This window comes from Siphateles boraxobius, unplaced genomic scaffold (assembly GCF_051911475.1).
Source record: "Siphateles boraxobius isolate OS27281-9 unplaced genomic scaffold, OSU_SipBor_1 130, whole genome shotgun sequence".
In the NCBI taxonomy this organism is placed as follows: Eukaryota; Metazoa; Chordata; class Actinopteri; order Cypriniformes; family Leuciscidae; genus Siphateles; species Siphateles boraxobius.
Genome location: NW_027508734.1, coordinates 26,205,181 through 26,228,844, shown reverse-complemented (window position 1 = coordinate 26,228,844; position 23,664 = coordinate 26,205,181). Strand labels below are relative to the sequence as shown.

Below are 23,664 nucleotides of genomic sequence, written 5' to 3'. Positions count from 1 at the left end.
TAATATATTGCGGTGAACACGTGGAAACTGTATCAATAACAGTGCATGTATGAAATGTATACATTAGCCGAGCTCTAGCGTGAACGACTGATGTAACATAAACGTTGGTAAAACAAACCTTGCTCCATTCTTAATCTTTCCTCAAAGTAGTGAGAACGACAGATAATCTGCATTAATAGACACAGTTATAGGTAATAGTGGCCCACAACTGATTAGCAGAAGTATTAATAATGTGAGTTAACGAGTTAGCAGGACGTTACACAATTTAAAACTCAAAACTAAGTATTTTGAACATCATCTTTCAATAGCAAGCGGTTTGCAAATCCTGCATTAATCTCCGAGATTTGAGATGCAGTCGTCAGTAATATAAAGGGTACACAGCAAAAGTTTAGGATTATACTGCTGTAGTAAAGATGAATTTTAACCTTTGATTCTTCAGATGCTCATCCTTGGGCAGTGAAAAAAAACTGGCTTTACCTTCACATTGTAGAGCACAGAGTATTCTCGACATGAAGCTATCCAGTATCCACAGGAATCAGCTGCAGTGTTTGAGGTTCAAGTTTTCCCTGGTGTCTGCGCGCGCAATAAGTGGGCGTGCAATATGCTAATGTTTCGTTTTGATGTCACAACGAAACAGCTTATGACTCGTTTGAAAAACGATTCATTTAATTGATTCAGAGTCGACTCTTACTTTTGAAAGACAATAACTTTATATACAGCACGTTGCACTTTCAGATTTAAAACTTTGCAGGATGATTTCATTCATTCAGATCTATGTTACACACTACATGAAAGGTCATTTTCAAAAATCCATAATAGGGTTCTTTTAATGTGCAAGTGAGCTGACTCGACACCTGAATACTATTTGATCCACAAGGGAGACACAAATGTGCCAGCTCTCTGGTGTGCTTATTACAGTCATCTCTAGAGCCTGAAACCTCATCACCAATCAAGCATTGCTAAACCTAAGTCACAAAATGCATCGTACATGGACTTGACTAGTGTAGCACAACTCAAAGATGCAAAAAAATACTTTACTTGTTAGGAGTACTGCAGTAGTCTCATAGTTACTGCAGAGGCTGGGATACAACTTAAGTTTATTAGAAAACGTACCGTTCTTTGGAACCTCTTCGCTGTCACTGTCTTCTGAAGATGAGGATGAGGATGATGATGAAGATGAGGAGCCCGAAGAACAGGAGGAAGACGAGGACGAGGAACTTGATCCTGACCGTGATGAAGACGAGGATGAGGAAGAAGATCTCGATGAAGAACTCGACGAAGAGCTGGACGAGGAGCCGTCCGAGTCTGATCCTGACCCCCTCCTGACCTCCCTGCGGCTCCGTTTACTCAGCTTCTTCAGTTTTCGAGTAACTGAGTTTGGCGTGAGCGGTTTTGTTCTGGCCGCCACCATCCGACTCTCGCTCTCTCCCGCTATGTTGACATTATCTTTCTCGTCCACTCCTGAAGGTGTGGGTGGCCTGATAGAGGGTATCTCCATCTTGGGCTCTCGCTCTACACGCTCTTCTTCTCCCTCTGACATCAGCTCCTCCTTGAGTTCAGTTTGGTTTAGGAGTGGTGAAGCAGATGCCTCTTTAGGCTGAATGTGTTGGAGGGGGGTCGGGATGTGACACAGTCCCAGCGAATGCGTCTGATTCTGGGCTTGTGATACAGTTCCCTTGTTCTGGCTGTAGTTCCTCTGGGCCGCCATAAAGCAGAGCTCCGGGTCGCGGAGGATGTGGTAGTCTGTTCGACTGACTCCGTGCTTGGCCGCCCCAAGCAGAAGATCTCGATCGTGTGATCCTGTTTCCCACCACACTGGAAGATCCGGTCCAGGCTGGCACAGTGCGAGATGCTCATAAAGCTGCGGGTGACGCAACACCTGTTCCCTTATCTTCCGCAGCAACTCCACGCGGTATAGGGTACGGGACGCACGCTCCTCTGTGATTGGTTGAATAGCAAGAGAGGAGTCCCCCATATCTGATGGAAGAGAAGACACAAACTGATGATGAAAGAGTACAAGCTATAATGCATTGGGAGACTGGCGGAATAGCAATGCAAGTGTTCAAAGCTAACGCATGTTTAGATGTTTGTGGCACTCACCTCCCTCTATAGCCGGTAGGCGGCAGACCCTCCTGCACATGGCAATAAAGGCACACAGGTACTTGTGAAGACTCTCGTCAGTTTTCTTGTGCAGTCGAGCCATGGCTCTGAACTTGGTCCAGTCAAAACGGCCCAAATCCGGATCAAAAACTACCCCAAATGTTGAAACCACACGGTAGAAATCGGCCTCTTCCCTCCGTGTCCACCTATTGAATAAATTTTAGAGTTATTGGCCCAAAAACCGATTTTTTTAGAAAAGATAATACATTTTACAAAGAGGTATGTTACAAATAAAGTTTCTTAAAGGTACACCAAGTATTTAAGTTTTTTTAAATGCAAGTTTTTGTTGATTAACTCGGTTAAACAGCTGATAATACGAGGAGCCACCCACTTTATGTAAAATAAAATTCTAGGCCACATAATCCCATGTGGGTTTACATAATTTTAAACTGATTTTTCAAGTGTCATTGATTTCTCAAGTGTCATTAATTTCTTTTTTTAAAGCAAGAAAAATTAATTATTTATCCTTAAATTGAATTAGGGTTGAAATTCCATATATGACTTAAACAGGTTTTAAAACATTAAGCATCATACACTTGCCAACTTTGTTAATAGTTACAGAAAAAAATCATACACCAAATGACTACATTTTTAAGGGGGGGTTTGGTGTAGTGTATTCCAGCCATTAAATAACTCACTAATCACAACCTATATTTCGCATTAATGTAATTGGTTCAAACACCGGAATGAACATTAGTTAGTTGAATCAGAAAATGTTATGATATTAGGATGTTTTCTAAAGCCTCTCACCGTTGCTGTCTTTCAATCTTAGCTGCAATTTTGGGATTGAGTGTGTCGCTGATGGTGGGAGGCAGAGCGTAGAGGGCTGGGGTGGTAGCTTGCTGTGTCTGGTGGATTTGAAGTATCTGTCTGCTCTTGGTGAATCGCTGAGATGCAGTGATCAGACGCCGCAGTCGGGCCGTCAGCGTGGAGGGCGAGGGCCAGTACACCCCTGAGCCAGCACCCAGAGACCCACCTCCACCATCTAATACAGACCCTCCTTCTGCATGAACACAAACACCGCTGATGACTTACAATAACTTAATATTAACTCAAAACAAAATAGGGGTTTATTAATAAAAGGGAATGGGAAAGACTACAGTTTGTTCTATACCTCCGCCTGCATCAGTAATGACCAGGTCTCCCGGGGAGGAAGCATCGTCCTAGAGGTAAGAGCACATGTTAAGCCATAGTTTAACACTATAACACACATATGAAACACACTGAAAGCGCTTTAAAAATCCATAATTTAACCAAAATTTCAAATGAAAAAGAAATTAAATATGAAATTCATAACTGCTGTAAAAGTAGTTTTTAACAGTATGTTTCAGTATGAATTACTTACTGTATGTTACCATACACACACCATGTGAGGTATTTCCAGAAACATTAGATCACATTTATAATATACTTACATATATAATCAAATTAAGCATTATATTTTATTATATTTGTTATACTGAATTCTCTTTTAAATATATTTTTATCAATCAAATTCAAATATTGATGTCAATTGTTTATAACATTATCTCAAAACATTTTGTAATGCTGCATGGCTAAATGAAATTTAAAAATAAGTATGTCTTATCAGTTAGGAAAAAAGTATTCTACATATCAAGGAACAAATAGGCTGTTATTTAGTCAAATGAAACACCTTTGTTTTGTGACTGTGTTAACTGAATTGAGACTACATTCCTCTTCGTGTCATTCCAATTCAACATCCTGTGGGGTGTGGCCTATTCAATTCAACTCATGAATTGTAAAATTTGCCCATCCCTGATGTCACACTAGTTCATATTATTTATGAGCTTGTGTGTGCGCTTGTGTGTGTAACAGTCTTATCAGGGCCAGTTCTCTTTCTTCCACTTGCGTACCTCCATATCTTCCTTCAGCAAAGCTGGAGCAGGCTTATACTCAGGGTCGTCCACATCGCTGCACACACACACACACACACACACACACACAAACACACACACACACAAACAAACAAACAAACACCGTTACAAACACCTCCGAGAGGTACTGCTGACAGAAACTGATAAAAGACTTCCTCTATCTGTATGAATGGAACACATGTTTGTGTCCCTTACCCATCTATAAAGTCATTTCCTCTCTGTTCAGCAGCGATGGCCTTCTCGTCTGGCCGCCCAACCCTTTCTAAGAAACACAGTGCTGGATCTGCACGAATGGTGTTGTACTTCTCATAACCTACAACACATACAGACATTAGTTAAAAGTGTGTACCCACACATAAAGCCTTGAGCGCATCAGAGCTGACCAGACTTACCGTGCTTATACACTCCTAATAGCAGACATTTGTCCGAGAGCATGTCCCACCACAGAGCAGGCATCTCTGAATGATCCGGCTCAGGAACCCAGATCTCGATCTCACTGACAGATAGCAAGGGAAACATTTTCAACCAGTAGTTTTGCTGTATGTTTTAGTCTACAGCTGTTTATTTTGTTTTTCTATTTTGGAACAGACCAAAATTTAAGTCTAATCTAGTCATTCACAGAAAATTTTCCCTTTTCATAGCTTTTATGCATATATTGCGAAAAATATTTTATGGTACATTATGGTGCTTTTGTTGCAGTTCAAAGTCCTGAATAGTTAAAAGAGCATTCTGGACTTTCTTCTTTTGTGTTCCACAAGGGTTTAAATTGGCATGAGGTGAGTAAATGATGACACAGTTTTCATTTTTGGTGAACTGTTCCTTTAAAGGGGTGGTAAAATGCCCTTTTCACAAGAAGTAAAATAAACCTCTGATGTCCCCAGAGTGTGTGTGTGAAGTTTTAGCACAAAAGACCCCAAAAATATTTTTATATAGCATGTTACAGTTGTCACTTTTTGAGGGTTAGCAAAAAACGCACCGTTTTGTGCCTGGCCCTTTAAATGCAAATGAGCTGCCTCAGAGGGCGGGGTTTCAAGCACTCTTGTGTGTTAGCAGCTGCGATTACCTCACACAAACACACTAAAATGACAGAAACTGTTCTGTCTTTAATGTTAAAACAGAGTCAGACAAAGATGGAGAGACTCAAGAAGAAGTGCCAACATGTAGAATGCAACAGGACGTCTCTGAATGGTTAGTTGATGAATGTATGTTGTTGATGTGGAGTTAACTATCTTCAATTAGCATATTCTGTCATGATAATCTATAAATCGCTCGTATATAAACTGTTGTGAGATGCACACAGAGTGACGTTTTATTGCATGTGAAAAGAAGGATGCTAAGGTTTGAGCTGACTCAAAAATGTACTCTTATACAACAACTTTTTCCTCTTCTCAACATGGACTGCGTGTCCCGGGGGCGGGGTTTATGTACATTTTAGGGTTGCTGATGTGACTAACTCAGGAGGAATGTCGTGTAGTCCCTACCAGCCGTTTGTTGTAGTCCTTTTCTTTAAAAGCAAATATCTCCCTTTGCTTTGAACTTTGAGCATTGTAACTTTGCAGATGTTGTTTATGCTCAAACAGCAACATTTCACACTAGCTAAAGTTAGAAAATTGAAATCGTGTTTTACCACCCCTTTAAATGCTGGTATTGGTATTACATGCTAACATTCCTGAAGTTTCCTCAGCAGAAGAGCAGATGGCGCTTTAATGTTTATCTTACTGACCAAACTGGCTTAAACTGACTAATACTGGAGTAGTTTAAGGAACACATACAGTACCGGTATTTATAATCCAAAAATCTAAAGGGATACACAAGTAAAAGACTTCTGAAACCTTGTACATTTTTAGATTTTGATCCATTTTATATGGTTCAAAATGAAATACAATTTAAAAAAAAATACTATTAATTACATTTCTTACACTTTTCTACTATCTCTCAAAAAAGAAACTACTGGTACTGCTACTTTTCCACTAGTGGTACTACAAATGCAGAACACACTCTTGTTTATTCCCCCAGAACAATGAAATAATAAGGTAAGAGGGTCCATGGCAATGCTTACCTGGCATCTATCCCATCCAGCACTTTTTGGCACTGTACTCCAATCACCTCTTGTTTCAGATAGTACAGCATTCTGACCCTCAACAGCACCCTACCAGACAAAGACACAGAGAGATTGAGGTTAAAGTGCACACACGCACACAGAAACCCACAACGCATTCACCAGTAAATACAGTGTTCTCTTATGCAGTCAAAACAATGCGAAACTGTCCACATCCATTCATGGGGCAGCTGAGCATTACTGCACAATTTCATACACAATATTTCTGCATGTTAGCGCTGACTATAAAGAGCATCCTTTGCTAAAATGTACAATAACAGGGAACTTCCACAGGGAGTCTGTAACACCTAGGCATTCATGGCGGCAGTTGTATGATCTCAAGTGTACCGCTGAATAAATATGAAACACATTAATGTTGTCTGAACATTAAGGTTAAATCCTAGGTTTTCCTATCAATTCTAAGACAGACTTTTGCCTTTAAACACTAAGAGGTTAATTATACTGGAGTCAGATAAATAAATGAATGATGTATCTATTGCTGTATCACAATTCTACATTATGTAGAAATTTCTCCCATCTAGCGGTGAAATTGTACTTTGCATTCAAACGAACTGTGCTCTCCAGCGCCTCCCTTTTTTCAAATGTACCAAAAACCTTTGACAGGATGTCTTCTAATAGCACTTCGTCGAGTTTGTGGATGGGTGAACGGGTGTGTTATTCCAACTTATCCTTTGGCTCGGCATATGTATGGTTCGCCATTCAAAATAACAGTGCAATGCAGCCTTTTAAAGTTGCCGGGGCAGTGACAAGCACCTCTCACTGCTCTGCTCCTCCGTTTCTGCTGCTTTCAGTTAACTTATGTGACGCTGGCTCTGAACGAAAATGCGTTGTGGAAACGCGTCGGCCTAGTACTTTTTGACCCTCTCTGCTATTATAGTTTTTCAGGATGGCGGAACGACATGGAAGCCTCCGTGGACCTACCCATCACATGTATATAAAGATAATAAATTCTTTGTTTACGAGGATAAGTCATAATTGGCAGAGGTATTTGTACACCATTGAGGACATATTTATGAATAAAAATATTGATTTATATAATAAAATCCCTAAAAAACTACACATTATCCCTTTAAGACATTTATAATATTAGAAAAGATTTCTATTTCTAATAAATACTGTTCTTTTGAACTTTCTATTAATCAGAAACAATAACATCAATAGTTATTGAAATGTTTCTTGAGCAGCAAATAAGCATATTAGAATGATTTCTGAAAGATCATGTGACACTGAAGACTGAAGTAATGATGCTGAAAATGCAGCTTTGACATCACCGATGTCAATAAACTGCATTTTAAAATATATTAAAATAGAAAACAGGTATTTTAAATTGTAATAATATTTCACAATGCTACTTTTATGCATTTTCGATCAATTAAAGGCAGCTTCGGTGAGCGAGCTTAAGAGACTTCTTTCATAAACATTAAAAAAATGTTACACATCCAAAACTTTTGAACAGCAGTGTAAATGTGCTTATGTGTACATTCTGATGTAACATGCACTGCCATATGGCTGGTGTTCATAAATGTCAACACACAGTGTTTTTCAGACACAAAGTGACCGGAAGTCATTCCTGTTTAATGCAAGTTGCTGATTTTCGGAGGACATGAATGACAATGACAGTGATGTTGGCAATGTAAATGTTCAAAAAAAAACGTTCTTTCATGTGGACTACTCAGCATGACTTAGTTTTTCAGCTTGACATAGGTTTTTGGAACTTTACATTCAAGCTTATTCATGTGTCCACAGAATCACTGAAATGGAATATAAATCATCCTCTCTCATTCTAAAACTCACACTTTCACCCTAACATTAGTGGCATTCCAGGCCCAAGGGAAACTGCAGACACATGCGAAGCTGACAGCTGTGTCCCAGGTCACCACTTGTGTGAGTGTGTGTGTGTGTGTGTTAAACAGGACAGTGAACTCAACAATGGGGAACTTTCTCCAATGGCAGAAAGCCCTGGATGCAAAACCAACCTTGCAGTAATAAACTCCCTCTACACACACATCCTGGTCAAGAACAGTCCAATTATCAGAGCACAATTGTACAGCCTATTTATAACATGACATGATGTACAGTGTACATGATGTACATCCTCTGCTTTCTAGTGCATGAACTTACTGTACAAGCATGTGTGACAAACAAATGGAAAAAGAGTGTTAACTCAGCACAGCCAGCCAGATTCACCACCAGTTTCGATCATGAGTTGGACAACTTAAGCAATAAGAACTGAAGAAAATGACCTAAAAACGACCTCTTATCTCCCACTCCCTAGGTGACTAACCCCTGAACCAGTGTGTGAGAGTGGGCCAGTCAGTGTGTGCTTAAATAGGAGGTCCCCTTTTATCACTGCATCACACACTTCCTCCAGAGCAGCAGATATCCATCTAATTGGGCGTTCGCAAGTGGACAAGTTGCTGTGTGGTTGAAAATGGTTGCAGATATGGTTTTTCATACCTCATTTATTTAGTGGGCAGAAATGAACCACATAGAACACTGAAATCGCTCATAGTAATATTAATTCTCCTTCTGTCTTGCCAACACTTGACTACATTATGTCACAGATGATTGATCTGTGAGCTTAAGTGTCTTCATGCCAATTAGTATGAAGTGCTATCATCATGAACATCACTGCTCATTTTTTCTTAACTTTGTCAAAACCAGACATGCCTACATCGCATTACCAACAGTTGCCGAAAAAAAGCAACTTTCATTGAAAACGAATGACTTCTGGTTGCTTTGTTGTTGCAAAATGCAGCATGTGTTAGTGCCCATTAACACCAGCCACATGCCAGTGAATATTACATCAGATTGTGCAAAGAAGCGCATTTACAGTACTGTTCAACAGTTTGGGGCCAGTAAGATTATTTTTTTAATTAACACTTTTATTCAGCAAGGATGCATTAAAGGTACAATATGTAGGATTTTTGCAGTAAAATATCCAAAAACCACTAGGCCAATGTTATATATTTTGTTTTGTTGATTACTTACTACATCCCAAATGTTTCCAACTATTTGTAAATCGTGAGAAAATTGCGATTTTAACCAAGGAAACGGGGCGTGTGAGCAGGGGTGAGGAGTCGCCAGTCAATGGCGCCATATCCGTGTTAACCTTGGTTTCCGCCAGGTTTGCGCTCGCACTGCGTTAGTAACCATGGCAACAGACGTGGACAACAGGGTTATTGCCGTTATGCCTAGAAAGACGCTCATGCTGTTGTTGTTTTGTTTAAACATTATGGACCCTGGCAAGCAGACTTTGAGACAAAAAGAGGGCTAAAACGAAGATCAACATATTTCGAGATGCCGAGAGCTCCACGTCCGTGACTAACTTCGACTTGACAGAGACGCGAGTGTTGCATGTACTTTATTAGACAGGTGAACAAATGTACATAAAACTAATCAATGTTATTTAGTTCAACATGATGAAATGTTAGAATATGATCTGTATGTTATTCTAATGTTGATCTAGCCCACTGCTAGTCTCATACAGCCAACAAACAACCTAACTAACAACATTCAGCACATTAAATGCCGTTTAGTGTGATCGTGTAACTGTTAGAGCAAGTGAAACAGCGCTGCGTTACCTCAAGTTTAATTCGTCTAATAAACTGACCTGTGTGAGTATTAATTCAGCACTTGCGTGTAGTTCGGTAGAATGAAATGTCCTTATTCCTTTACATCCGCGGGACTCGCGTTGCGTGTGGTGCTGGTATACGTCTAGCAATCGCGCCCTGCTTCATACCATAGTCATGTTAAAAACATCAATGTATTCACTCATCCATAAAAGATCCATCAGCTTAACGACAAGATCGATACTTGCGCTTAATGCGGAATACACGTCATCATTATACGCCTTTGTTATTGGAAGAGGTTAGCGACCCCTGGTGGCGAAAATTCTTGCATATTGTACCTTTAAACTGAAATTAGACAAATGCTCTTCTTTTGAAATGATAAGAGAATCCTAAAAAATATTTATCCCAAACAATTAGGCAATGTTTGGCACTGGTGAAACGTTCATTTCATGAGCACCAAATCAGCTAATTAGAATCATATCTGTAGGATCATGTGACACTGAAGACTGTGCTATACTCACTTGTTGCAGTGGTGTTTCAGGTGTTTCTTGTACCCATCATCGGACAACATGTGTTCTGGGTTATGTTTTCGGATCCACTCTGCCTTCTGGATGTCAAATGAGCTGGACTGAATCTTCATCTTCTTTCCTTTTCTGCCTCGCGGTACTGGAGTCGATAAACCTGCGCAAGTCACATTCAAAACTCTAAATGATGAGAGATTCATTATTCTCCTGACACGATCAAAATGCAAAAGAGAATTGAATTAATTAATAACAACGCTTCAGTCCTCATACCCAAATGGTTCTGAAGTTCCTTAGTCCTGCCGTCCTCTGTGGGAGCGATAAGATCCCACATGAAGCTCTTGATTTTGTCGTCTCCCCGGTAATGGACGAGGCAGTACGACAGGAGCGCCCTGCATATACACTCCACGTCACGCTCACTCAGCGGTCGCTTAAAGCGGCCATGAGTCAGGATGTCTTTCCAGCGGCCCCACCTATGACCATAGAAACAAATTAAATCACAGGAATAAATGGTATTTTAAAATATATTAAAATAGAAAACGATTAATTTGTAATAATTTGTAATAATATTTCACAATATTACTGTTTTTACTGTATTTTTGATCAAATAAATGCAGCCTTGGTGAGCATATGAGACTTATTTAAGAAACATTTAAAAAATCTTACAGACCCCAAACTTTTGAACAGTAGTGCAGTTATTATACTGCCATACACAATCACCAAAACCCATATCAGCAGACCACCAACCATCACTCACCCATAAACCAACAGATTTTTCTCCACCCTGAAGCACTCCGTGCGGCCATAGCTGTTGAGGCGGTCATGTGGCCGGCGGAGTTTGGGTTTGTCGTCTCCGCTGCTCTCCCCTTCAGAGAGCTCGGCCAGCTCGTCCTTAGTGGAGCTGAACGGCCGGGTCTGTTTCCTGACCCGAGGGGTGTCGATCACCAGACTGTTCTGTAGCAAATCCACATCAAAAGGCACAAGTGAAACATAACCACTGACACACCTTTACACCTTTACAAAGAGCAGTGTTATGCATTTAAATAACGCCAACTGCAAAATTAGTATGCACTCTTAGGTACAGCACTTACAACTAAAACACAAAAGAGCCCACAGAAAACAATGATTGAGTTAATTTCACAAAGTACATTACATTAAACCCCAATCATGTTAGCCAGCATCCGGTCATCTCTTACATCAAAGCATATCTGCTTAAAAACTTTCCCATTAGCCATTGATATTTAAAATAGCTTTCCATTACTTGATTCATTATTTTTTATTAACACAACGGAAGAGTGTGTATATAACCTACTCTGCCATTGACAGTATCCATGTCAATCTCTGCTTTCTTGGCCCACTTGTCCCAGAAGTTGGGGTCATCCAGAGAGATGTCTGTTCTGTTCCCCGAAGCTACAAAACTGGCCTGTGGGCACAGCAAACATTATGTTAAACAATGTCTCTAAAATGACCCTTGCAGTTGAACAAAGCAGACATGGAAGGTATAAGCACATATGCACACAAGAATTAAGGCTGCACAATATTGAATAAAAAAAAAATAATAATGATAGTGTGATAAAATATTGTGTTATGAAAAAAAAAATCTAATTACTTTTTATACAAATTATAATTCTAGAATGATTCTGGTCTTTTAGGGTGATTGGAGTGCATCTGCTTAGAAAATAAAACATTAAAAAATATATTTTTTTACTCTTGAGACATTTATTGACCTACTCAATATCACATAATCATAGCTTTTATGGTTTTATGTTATTATAAAATAAAAATATTAAACAAAATAACACAAAATAATTATATATTACTGTAATAATACTAATGTACTGTAACTTTAAATAAAAATAGAGTATTTAATTAAAACAAATATTTTATAGAACAAAGGTAAAATTACACTACTTATATTTGTCTGAATTTCTTCATGTTCAGATGTCATTTTTAGTTAAATTTGTGCAGCCTTAACAACTGAAAATTGCTTTTATAAGAGGAAATGCACAAAAAAAATATGATCAATACGTTTAAACATAAGAAATAAAAGATAAAAGAAGGAAGTTGACCTTGGCAAAGGTGGAGCCCCGGCCCTCAGATTCAATAGTTATGGTCTTAGTTCTGCGTTGCAGGATTTGGTCAATGTCCTCTTCACAAAATTTAGCCCCCTCATCTTCCTCATCCATGATGGCACCGTAAGCTCCACGCCGTAGAAGGTCCTCAATTTCCTTCTTAGAGAGCTGCTGCTGCATCTGCTATAAAGATGGAGGAGGAAAGAGAATGAGACCAATACAATTTATATTAGACCAGAACAAAAAAACTGACTAGATTTGTCTACAGCAGGGTTATTAATTTAAGTTCCAAAAGATGCGGTCTCTATATTTCCTTCCCAGTGGAGGTCCAGACAACACTGTTTTGGAACAGTTACACATTTCCATTGGGAGGGAAGGCTGTAGTACTTTTTAAAGAAACAATTCTAAACAATCAAAATAGTAATCAAAGATGAGAATCTTGGGGCCCGAGAGCCAAAGCAGTGATATCTACAAAATGCTAGCAATATTTTCCAAAAAAGTAAATATTTCTCCTAACTGGGTATGAATATAAAAATGTTAATTTCAGATGTTTTATTAGGCTATTATTATCATCATTATTATTTTTTCTTTTTACATTTAGACACCTTTGTGTATGGCACAAAGAAGGCCTTGGGACTGAGAAAACGTACTGAGGGTGCAGGGTTTACCTCTTAAGAAAAATAATGACCATTTTGCTCAAAGTAATAAACTACCAAAAATAAACAACGTACATAATCTAACTCTCATTATGAGGACAAAAAGTTAACTTGTAATTTCAAAGTTTTTTGTCTTCCCTAACCATCTCTAAATTATACAATGTTTTATTATGAAATGCTCTTAATATGCCGATTAATAATGCTAAATGTATAAATAAAAATACGTCTAAAGGAGCCATGCGTTAACTTGTCACAAACCTGGTTTAATTAAACAGTCGGAGTCATCTGTATGACAGATAAAAAGAATTGTATTTGCTGCATTCTTGTTTTCTGCAGCGTTTTAGCAAAAATATCTACAGTAGTTTGCCGCTCACTGTAGTTAAAATAACCACGTCATCTGCAGATCGTGTGGCGCTTTGCATCTTTTTAGCGGGAGAGAGAAGCAAAGCGCAAGGAACGGAAAGGGCTTGAATGAATTGCGTTTGGCTCTAGACAAAAATGTTAGACGTTGCGGCGAAAGATCATTACCATAAACAACCCTAAACACTTTTGGTGTGAACTGCTCCGTTGTTTTGAAGTGTATGGAGCTAGAAATGTGTCTTTATTACATGCGAGAAAAAAAAAAGTTTGAGAGAAAAAGTTATCACACTGATAGCAAAAAAGCATTTCATGAGAGAAAAAAGAATATTTGTTAGAAAAAAAGTTTTCATACCAATAGCAAAAAATAATATTTGAGACTAAAAAAAGTTTTGAGAGAAAGTATTTTCTCATAGAAAAAATATAAATTTGAAATTTTTAAAATTATTTAACGCGAACAATGGTGTAATGATTCAGTTCGACTCCCAGGACAAGACGATGCTCACCCGACTGGCAAATAGGAACGTTCCAATAGGGAAAAAAAACGTGGCCCCGCCCATGACACAATTTTCACAGCTAAAGCAAAATCCTGACACGAGAGCAAAAAATTGCATCGAGAGCAAAGAAAAGCGTTTTGAGAGAAACACTTTTTTTTAGAGAGAAAATGTTTTCACATTGATAGAAAAATTTATATATTTGAGATTTTTTTCAAAGTATTTTGAGAGATTTTTTTTCTCAGAAATAATTTTACAAATTTCAAATCTATATTTTTTTATGTTCTATGAGAAAATACTTTCTCTCAAAACTTTTTTTAGTCTCAAATATTATTTTTCGCTATTGGTATGAAAACTTTCTCTCAAATATTTTTTTTTATCTCATGAAATGCTTTTTTGCTATCAGTGTGATAACTTTCTCTCAAACTTTTTTTTTTCTTCTCTCAGATCATTTATTTTCTTGCATGTAATAAAGACACATTTCTAGCTCCATAGAAGTAGCCTGGTAATACCAGACTCTGCTACTTCACTTTGCTTCGTACACAGAGTCTGGGATAGCATAATAGAGAAGTGTTTTCTCTCTCGCTAGGGGGCGCGTACTGAAGTTTAAAATCATTGGTTACCCGTAAGCCAATCAGATAAGTTTGTTTATGACGCATGTTATGCGCCGACACAGCCGCATCGAACCACAGACATCATGCATCGAACTCAAATCTATGATCGAACTTCCACTGTAAACACTTGATGATGCGAGCGAAATACCTGAGTGAACATGGCTGTAAACGACTTTTTTGATCTGTGAGTGATGTAATAGAATGACTGCTGCGCTTGACAGGGCACAAACGAGCAGAGAGAGAGAGAGAGCCCCGGCCGCGCGCGCGCGCACTCCCACGTCTACAAACAACACGAGCGCTGTCTTGCTCTCTCTCCCTCGCGCATATTCATAAAAATCAATCGACAAGATAGTAAGAGGTCGGAAGACCGCGGTTTCACGTGGAGCATTTGGAGATTTTTAGAGATTATAGACTCTAGGAACAACATCTCAATGAACAACATCTCAACTATAAAGGCCTGTCTCATATAAGTTAGACGCCTATCTCAAGTACAAGCCGGTGCAGTTCGACGATTTGGGCAAATAAAAGCCCGGGCTATTATTTGAAGTTTTACGGTATTTAAGACCTGGAAAAGAAAAGAGACACTGACCTGTCAAAAGGCTCCCCAGTCTCTCGCTGACGATCGGTAATAGTTGATAAATTAAACTTTTCCCAAAGGGAGTAGGGCCACAACATCACCTCCATTCAAAATGTTTAATACACACTCTTCGTGTTCGGGCTTCAGTTTGCTAATGCCGGGAATATTCTCCACAACAGAGCGAATTGCATCCGCGTCTCCATATCAGCGGTCGTTTTCGATTTCCCTGACCTAATCTTAAACACGGCGCTTACCGACTACGTCACGGCTTTCAGCCCGCCCTCTGTTCGTTGATTGGCCAGGCTGTTTTCAGGCCGGTGGAAAACAGAAAGATAGGCTGCTATCTCAGACTGACTACAGGAGCGAAATGAAATTAGCGGAAGTAGGAAGTCTGATGTAGTCAGGCTACCATAGAAGTGCTGCTCACTTTAATCAGTAGAAACAGTAAAAAGTCGCTATTTACTAGAAACAGTAAAATGTTGCTATTATTCTATCCCGAGGTCCGGATAGAACTGAGCCATTTGAATAACACTGGCCCACAGCATCCATCATGCAAATCTCTATCTAGAGAACCACATCGAGGGCTAGAGAAAACCCTGGTACATGGTAGACATTTGACGACTTACCCCTCCTCCTCCTAGACTGTTGTCCCGTCCACTCATGCTCTGAAGCACTGCTTTATCCAATCCCAGCTTCAGACTGGCTCTATCGAACATCTCTCGCTCATATGAGTTGCGTGTGATAAGTCGATATACTTTAACAGCTTTATTCTGACCAATCCGGTGGCAGCGAGCCTGAGCCTGTGGAACAAACAAGGGAAAAAAAAGAAAGATGAGCCAACAGGAACATCAACGATGCTTTTTTATTTTTAAGTGTTCGTGTATGTACCTGCAGGTCGTTCTGTGGGTTCCAGTCAGAGTCAAAGATGATACAGGTGTCAGCAGCTGTGAGGTTAATACCGAGCCCACCCGCTCGTGTACACAGCAGGAAGACGAATCGATCGGAGTCCGGTTTACTGAACCGGTCAATTGCTGCTTGACGGAGGTTCCCACGTACACGGCCATCTATCCGCTCATAGAGGTATCTGAAAAAGGTCAATTTGACTTAGAAATTGCTAGGGCTTTAATCTCCCAGTCGACTAGTCGATTTATTGGTCGATACGTTCTGGCTCGACTAAAATTCTGATTGGTCAACTTTTTGCAGCGTTAATTTCATTACATTAATTTCATCACTAATTGCTAATGGGGTGTTTTCAGAGCCCCCCTGTTTCACAGGAAACAGTCTGTCTTCAGAACACCCCCCTTGTTTTCACTTTTTTGGATTAGCCCAACCCACTGGAGACAGATTGAAGAAAGAACTAAGGCATTGATCTGCATCTTCCATGGTGGTTTACTGAATTTAGCGTTTAATTTACTGTCAGAGTAATCTACCATGTCAAAGACATCGGATTTGTGGCAGCATTTTATGAAAATAGAAAATGGGAAAAAAGTCAAATGCAAAGTTTGCAAACAACAGTTTGCATATCACAGCTCGACATCAAACATGGCATATCACCTAAAAACGATAAGCTAACTTGTCTGCGTTAGGTTGCCCCGTCTGTTTTCAGGAGGCTATATGAATGAACACATCAGAATTGGCATAAAACATTGAAATATGCCAATTAGTAATAATCGTTTTATAACTGCAGGCGTACCCGCACGCAACAACGGTAGCATCCCCCAGACACACTGGAAACATTTTATGGTTCACTTTTATTAAAAGTTCAGTTAAAGTTCATGCTTTATTTCTAGTATTATTTATTGGATTTTGGGCACTTTATTATTATTATTTTTTTTTTTGGAGCCTAATGCGCAATTGCGCTGTGCCCACCGTTTGTATTTGTTTTGAGCCTATGCTTTATTTTTCAGTTATGCACTTTATTTCGTTTCTGCTCTCGTCTTGATCTGGTTTGTTCAATAAATATTCTTTTTTTTATTAAAGTGGACATGCCTTGTGTGTTTAAGAGTAAAATCTTTAAATTAATAGTCTATTCGTGTCTCAGCCGCAAAGCTGAGCTCCTGTGTTCAGCCTCGCTCTGTGCGAGGACATGCACAGAGCAGCTGAAATGATAGTGTCTGTCAGTTATTATAACATATGACAAAAACAATTGTCTAAATTATGTTGCATATTCCTCAAAAGTTCTTGTGCTGATATCGCTAGTTGACATAGTACTATCTCGGAAATCATAGGCTATATTGCACAGGTCCACGTGATGCAACGCTGTCAGAGCCGACAGACTCGAGTGTGTCATTTCAGTGCTCCAAAAACGATTTAATATAGCCTACTGCAAATAGCCTACTAGTTTTTTATGTTTATTTATAATTCATTTAGGCGGACAAGGCTACCAAGTACTGCACAGCTAATTAATCGAATGGTTTTTTAATCATTAATCATCAATTATCAATGTTGAAAACATTTGTGCCGCTTAATATTTTTTTGAAAAGCGTGATACGTTTCACTGAATAAAAGATAGCTGAATAAAAATATTAATTTATAACAAAAAAAAATCTTACTGATCCAACTTTAGCTTCAGAACAAATACACAACTATAAATATATGTATCAACACATTCACATGATCCTATATATTTTGTGTCATCCAAAATAACTGAAAGAACTTATATATATTTTATTTGTCTTTATGTAAGGAAATGAATTTGTTAACGCAATATTCCAGGTTCAATACAAGTTAAGCTGTATCGCCATTCGCCATCATCTCTGGCATAATGTTTATCCAATAACAATGTTGTATCAGTATGTCCCTAGCTCACTCATAAACCTCTTTCCTATCCCTAATCATCATTTCAGACACTCTTTCTTTCATTCTTTCCACTCATGTCCTTGATCTCTTCATCTATTTTTATTAACAGTAACAATCTCCTATTTTTCCCAGTAACTTCCTGCTTTCTCTGACCCACTTTGGGCAGAGCTGTGCCTCTGGGACTGTGTGGCTGATGTGGGTTCCCTGGAGTGTCTGTGTCCTGCTGCACCCTAGCTGTATTGGCCAACATATACAACACTTTGTTCACAAATGGTACACTGTACACACTGTTAGAATGTCAAAGACAAGCTGAGGCAAGAGGAAAAATTAATGAGAATTTTTCCTTAGGAAATAAACTAATCCTAGCCACTGCATTGAACTGTCACGTGATATCAGTGGTGCTAAGGGGTTCAACAGCAAAGAGCTCTGTATACAGGACTAGGGAGATAAGGAACACGTGAACACAAATCAAACTGGGGTAGGCAAACTGTGGCATTGAACCCCTGCCAAAAAAGCAGATTAGGCCACTTGTTAAAACTGCATATATAACCCTGTAAGCATCTAAAACAAATTCAGTAGGGCAGAACATCACAAAATGCAGTTAAACCCCATGAACTTTGTAAACACAAAGAGAGCCACAGCAATGAAATGCATCTCTACTTACAAGTACCATACATTTTTTGTGCTTTACGATTATGTGAACTCTCTTGTTTTTGATTCCCACCTTTTCTGGATGAGGTAGTCTTCCAGGATGTCCAGGCAGCGCACCATCTGAGAGAAGATGAGTACTTTGTGTCCACCGGCCTTCATCTTGGGGAGCAGCTTGTCAATGAGAACGAGTTTACCTGCCGACTGAATCATAGCCTGCAGGTGGAAATCTACTGCTGTGGGGCTGTACACCTTGAAGTCCTCCAAGATCTTCTCCTCAGCCCCTGGAATCAAAAGAGAGAGCGAGAGACATCTTAGGGCCTAGCCTATTGAATTGAAGGTGTGTTGGTTTTGACAGCAGTACGGTTTTGTGTAGTAGTACCTTTGATGAGGTAGGGATGGTTGCAGCATTTCCGCAGTTCCATCATGGTGTTGAGCAGGTTTGGGACATTGGCTTGGCCAGCTCCTTTAGCAAGGAACGAGAAGTTCTTCTCTAGTATGGCGCGGTAGTATTTCTTCTGGATGTTGGTGAGCTCCACTTCGATGATGGTCTCCTCTTTAGGGGCTAACTTCTTCTCCACGTCTTCCTTAAGGCGACGCAGCATCATCGGTTTCAGGATGGCCTGGAGTTTCTGGACCTACATGCGCATGCATATACAAATGGAGCAGAGTTAATATATACAGAACATGCATATTAATTCATACACAGTAATATATTAAGTATATACAAATGTAGCACCTGCTCCTCAGTCTTGAGGTCTCCAAATTCCTGCATGAAGGTGTTTTCAGAATGGAAACGGGTCGGCTCCAGGAAGTGCAGCAGACTAAAGAGTTCTTCTACCGTGTTTTGTAGGGGAGTGCCCGTCAGCAACACCTTATGCTCCTACGGGACAAGAGGTTAACAGATATCAAGTTAAAAATTGGGGGGAAATTACATCTGTCATAAGGTGTAAATATAGGTGTAATATTGTCACATTTGTACCAGACTCATAAGTTTGAAGCCCTCCAGTAGCTTGCAGTTTTTATTTTTGAGCCGATGGGCTTCATCAATGATGACACAGCGCCAGTCTATTGCATTAAGCTCTGGACAGCCTCCCAAAATCATCTCAAATGTTGTAATGACTGCCTGAAACCGGTATGCACCTCTTATCACACGACCCTGTTGAAGAGAGAGAGAGAGAGAAAGAGAGAGAGAGAGAGATAGAGAGAGAGAGAGAGAGAGAGAGAGAGAGAGAGAGAGAGAGAGAGAGAGAGAGAGAGAGAGAGAGAGCAAAAGGGAGCACGAGAGAGATAATAAGTGCCTGTAAACATTTTCCACAGTTGTTTACTGTGCTCCCTGAGGTTTTGTATGGTACGCCACTAAACAATTATTAGGAGTAAGTGATATGTGCGAAATCATATATCAGGGTTTGGATATTTTTATGTCATAGAAACAATATATATATTTTTGCAGGAAAATTAACAAAACTGCATAATATATATTAACCATGTGGTTGTGTTTGAAATTTTCTACCAGCTGACACATTTCTAACATTCACATTTACTTTTTTTATATCAAGCATTACTATATTTGGACATTCTCAGAGATACAATTAAATTTAGTTTGAAAAGGAATAAAATAACCATAATTGAGTTGTGGCTTGCTTTTTCCACCTCTATATTTCTCTTTTACAAAACATGATACTAGAAGGTAACCAATTCAAAAACCTTGAATTACAGTTAAGAGGTCTAGATCAATGTGGAGCTGGCCTTGATGCGTGTGTGTGAAATCTCACCTGCGCGTCTCTGAAATACATCTCATACTGCTGCAGCATCTGTCTGCTGACCACACTGCCATGGTACACTATGACATTGAGGTGCGTCCAGGTTCTGAACTCTCTCTCCCAGTTAGTGATGGTAGAGAGAGGGGCGATGATGAGGAACGGCGTCTTTATCCCTGTGCGATAGATCTCTTCCAGAAACGTGATAGACTGGATGGTCTTTCCCAGACCCATCTCATCCGCCAGAATACAGTTACGCCTGAAAATTGAGTTTTTTTTAATTACATTTTTGCTTTTTTAATATTTCCACACACAATATACCAGGCTATGTGTCAAATTGACTAAAAAATGTAAGAAAAATTAAATGAAAATTAACTGCACAACTGCACTCTCTCTCTCTCTCTCTCTCTCTCTCTCTCTCTCTCTCTCTCTCTCTCTCTTAATTCATTCAATTAAGTAATTTAATTCATTTATCATTGCCATTGATGGTCTAAATGCTGTCCGAAGTCTAAATGGGAGGCTAGACTTCCACAACACAGCTATCCTGCCTATCCCCATTCAGTTACCTAATCTACACACAGGAAACGCAAGCAAAAGAACATAGATACAAAGTATATAACATAAGAAAAGCCACGAAGACACAAGTCTACAAATGAAAAGTACACCATATGCTGAAGTTCCACTCAGTAGTTTTATTGACATATATGAGGAAAGTTAAAGAGGAAGGATCTGTCTGTTAGGGCTGAGCTTTACTTACCTGTTGTACCAGTTGAAGAGAAGCCAGTTCACCCCCTCCAGCTGATAATCCCTGAGACAGTTTCCATTACAATACTCTCGCGATTGCTCCCGCTTCTTCCAGTGACTCGCTGGAGGGCGCTCCTTAGATAAAGACAGCAAGGACAATTTCATTAAACAGCATTTTAGCACCAAAAATTAGTCACTATCCACCCGCGATACACTTTTACAAGGCGCTATCTGCTTTGGTACACCAATTCACCATGCATATTTAAGTACAGACACTATTGTTCTTTTTAGCCTAAACACGTCTCCTTTCTATTGTGGGTGTCGCAATATACTGGTATTGACAATAACCGTGGGCGATGACTGCAATATTTAAAATGAATAGCACACATAAGATAATGTGATGTAAATTATCCAGTGCCAGTATCTGGTTGACATTCCAATGTATAGTAGGTGTCCGTATTGCACCTTAACGCTGGGTGCCACCTGTCATAAAACACAAGAAGTCACAGCGCGCAGCTGGTACTGCCGCGCAAAAGCATGTTGCCGGATATGACAGACGAGACACTCTACTGCACTCCAAGAAAGTTAGCTCGCCAGTGTGGAAGATTTTCGGACTTCGCGAAAATGATCGTTAATCATTAATCACCCCAGTCTTCAGGATTTGTTGATCAACAGAGAGCGCAAAAGGGGACAATACCACAAACTTGTTCACCCACCTCCTCCTCTGTTATCAAGTCAAGTCATCTTTATTTATATCCCAGCCACTGCACTAACCATTATTTTTAAACAAAGGAGATGTAGACGTGTTATTCAAGCATTAATGTCAAGGAAAGCCCCTTATACTTGGGAGCGGCACATGAGGTGTTTCTCCCTCCTCCTCCCTATCTGCTTCAAGGTCTTGATTAATTGTGGTATTTCTTTGTTGTTTAGAATCCAGTACTGTGATACTTTTGTGTTTTATGAGTTTAATAAAGAACTCTGTCTCGTCTTCTGTCTATACATACCACGCCTTCTTTAAAGAATGATTGACTTTTACGTACGCCTGGTGACCTGAAAATGCGAAAAAGCTGTTTCCAATGCAGTTTTGCGAAATATTCCTTTTTTGAATTGCCTGAAAAACCACCTCATGCAAGCGTAAAAACTTTTTTGCAAAATATGGTACTTTTTGCGAAATTGATGTGGTTCCATTAACCTGCTAACTACTGATGCCTTTCTGTGTTTTATTATATTTATATCCCTCTGGGCTTTTAGTCCAAAAATCCGAAAAACGTATACGTTAATCCATGTTTACTTCAAATATCTTTAGAGAGCATTGTATATAACAGTATTTTTTTCTATTTTTACCCAAAATAGGACGATGTGATTGTGAACATTAAGCAGCGCTAAACTCTCACATGTAATTTATGTTTCATTCATACTCGAGGCCGACGGGCACCCTCATGTAGACAGTCAACAAGTGAGACTCATAGGAGTAATAAAACTTATGACGTTCCAGAAAATCCATAAAATGGACAAAGACATCCAGTGAAAAAACGCAGATAGAGAGATTTTGACTGATTAAACATGAAGAGAATTAACACATCATTGTGACAGTAATATGGTTTATCTGTGTTCTTCAAGCCATCTTGGGTATGTTCATAAGGATAGCATATACAGGTGAAACTCAAAAAATTAGAATATCATGCAAAACCTCATGAATTTCAGTAATTCAGATTAAAAGGTGAAACGAATATATTTAGTATATATAACTATATACATATGCATGATTATACTTTTCAGAGGGCCGACATTTCAGTATTTAAAATCCTTTTTTTTTTATTGATTTCATGTAATATTCTAATTTTTTGAGATTTTGAATTTGGGGTTTTCATAAGCTGTAAACCATAATCATCAAAATTATAACTTTTGCATGATATTATAATTTTTCGAGTTTCACCTGTATTTATAATGCAATGCCAATTGACATAGCCTTTAAGACTGTATATAATACTATAAAATAATATAATTTCTTTTTAATTTCTATTTGACTGATAGCATTATATATTTTTTCAAGATTTCTATAGATATCGCGATATATTGTTATTGTGAATTATTTTGGCCATGATAACCGTATAGTGAAAAATCTGATATTGTGACATATTATATTATATCTATATTAATTAAAGATGCTTATTATAGATGCTTCCCGAAAAAGAAGTTTGTGTACAATTAATACAAAAATTCATCAAACAATGGAGAAGAGAGTTATAATCAGGCATATACTTGTTGAGCGCAGTTCAAGCATAAATACATATTTTAATATAATATAACACAATATAATATAGCAAAAGAGAGATGGTCTCACCACTCTGTTGGTGTGTGGTTTTGCTGCTTGCAGCTTTTTGAACTCTTCAATCTTACTCTGGTCCACGTCTTCATTCAGCTCCCATGTGCTGTCCTCGTATGGCAATGAGCACCATTTCACCAAATAATACACCACCGGCTACACATTTACACAAAAAGAAGGCTTTGAGACTTACACCAAATGCCTGCCCAGATTAACAAATACACATACAATTTACAAAGCAATCGCTACCTCTCCGGTGTCCTTGTCCTCACAGTATGAGACCTCGAGAACTCGGTCCACTTCTACATAGTCAGGATTGAATGGGTCCTCCTCAATCTTTAACACACACA

At 39.0% G+C, this 23,664-nt stretch overlaps 1 protein-coding gene across 13 annotated transcripts in view; it reads right to left on the bottom strand.

The window, feature by feature from the left end:
- The window catches only part of chd9 (chromodomain helicase DNA binding protein 9), an 85,210-nt gene that overhangs the window by 11,997 nt on the left and 49,549 nt on the right, over positions 1–23,664 (bottom strand). For all 13 annotated transcript variants that reach the window (XM_077228916.1, XM_077228913.1, XM_077228919.1 and 10 more), the window contains 23 exons: positions 23,564–23,650; positions 23,333–23,470; positions 21,002–21,123; positions 20,260–20,503; positions 19,467–19,643; positions 19,224–19,367; positions 18,867–19,122; positions 18,561–18,768; positions 15,926–16,121; positions 15,664–15,837; positions 12,337–12,522; positions 11,580–11,690; positions 11,025–11,221; positions 10,541–10,740; positions 10,268–10,427; positions 6,115–6,204; positions 4,448–4,551; positions 4,251–4,368; positions 4,035–4,092; positions 3,275–3,323; positions 2,911–3,163; positions 2,101–2,306; positions 1,114–1,977 (listed from right to left, as the gene is read on the bottom strand). In XM_077228916.1, coding sequence (XP_077085031.1) covers positions 1,114–1,977; positions 2,101–2,306; positions 2,911–3,163; positions 3,275–3,323; positions 4,035–4,092; positions 4,251–4,368; positions 4,448–4,551; positions 6,115–6,204; positions 10,268–10,427; positions 10,541–10,740; positions 11,025–11,221; positions 11,580–11,690; positions 12,337–12,522; positions 15,664–15,837; positions 15,926–16,121; positions 18,561–18,768; positions 18,867–19,122; positions 19,224–19,367; positions 19,467–19,643; positions 20,260–20,503; positions 21,002–21,123; positions 23,333–23,470; positions 23,564–23,650 — 4,342 coding nt within the window. The remainder of the gene's footprint in view (positions 1–1,113; positions 1,978–2,100; positions 2,307–2,910; positions 3,164–3,274; positions 3,324–4,034; positions 4,093–4,250; positions 4,369–4,447; positions 4,552–6,114; positions 6,205–10,267; positions 10,428–10,540; positions 10,741–11,024; positions 11,222–11,579; positions 11,691–12,336; positions 12,523–15,663; positions 15,838–15,925; positions 16,122–18,560; positions 18,769–18,866; positions 19,123–19,223; positions 19,368–19,466; positions 19,644–20,259; positions 20,504–21,001; positions 21,124–23,332; positions 23,471–23,563; positions 23,651–23,664) is intronic.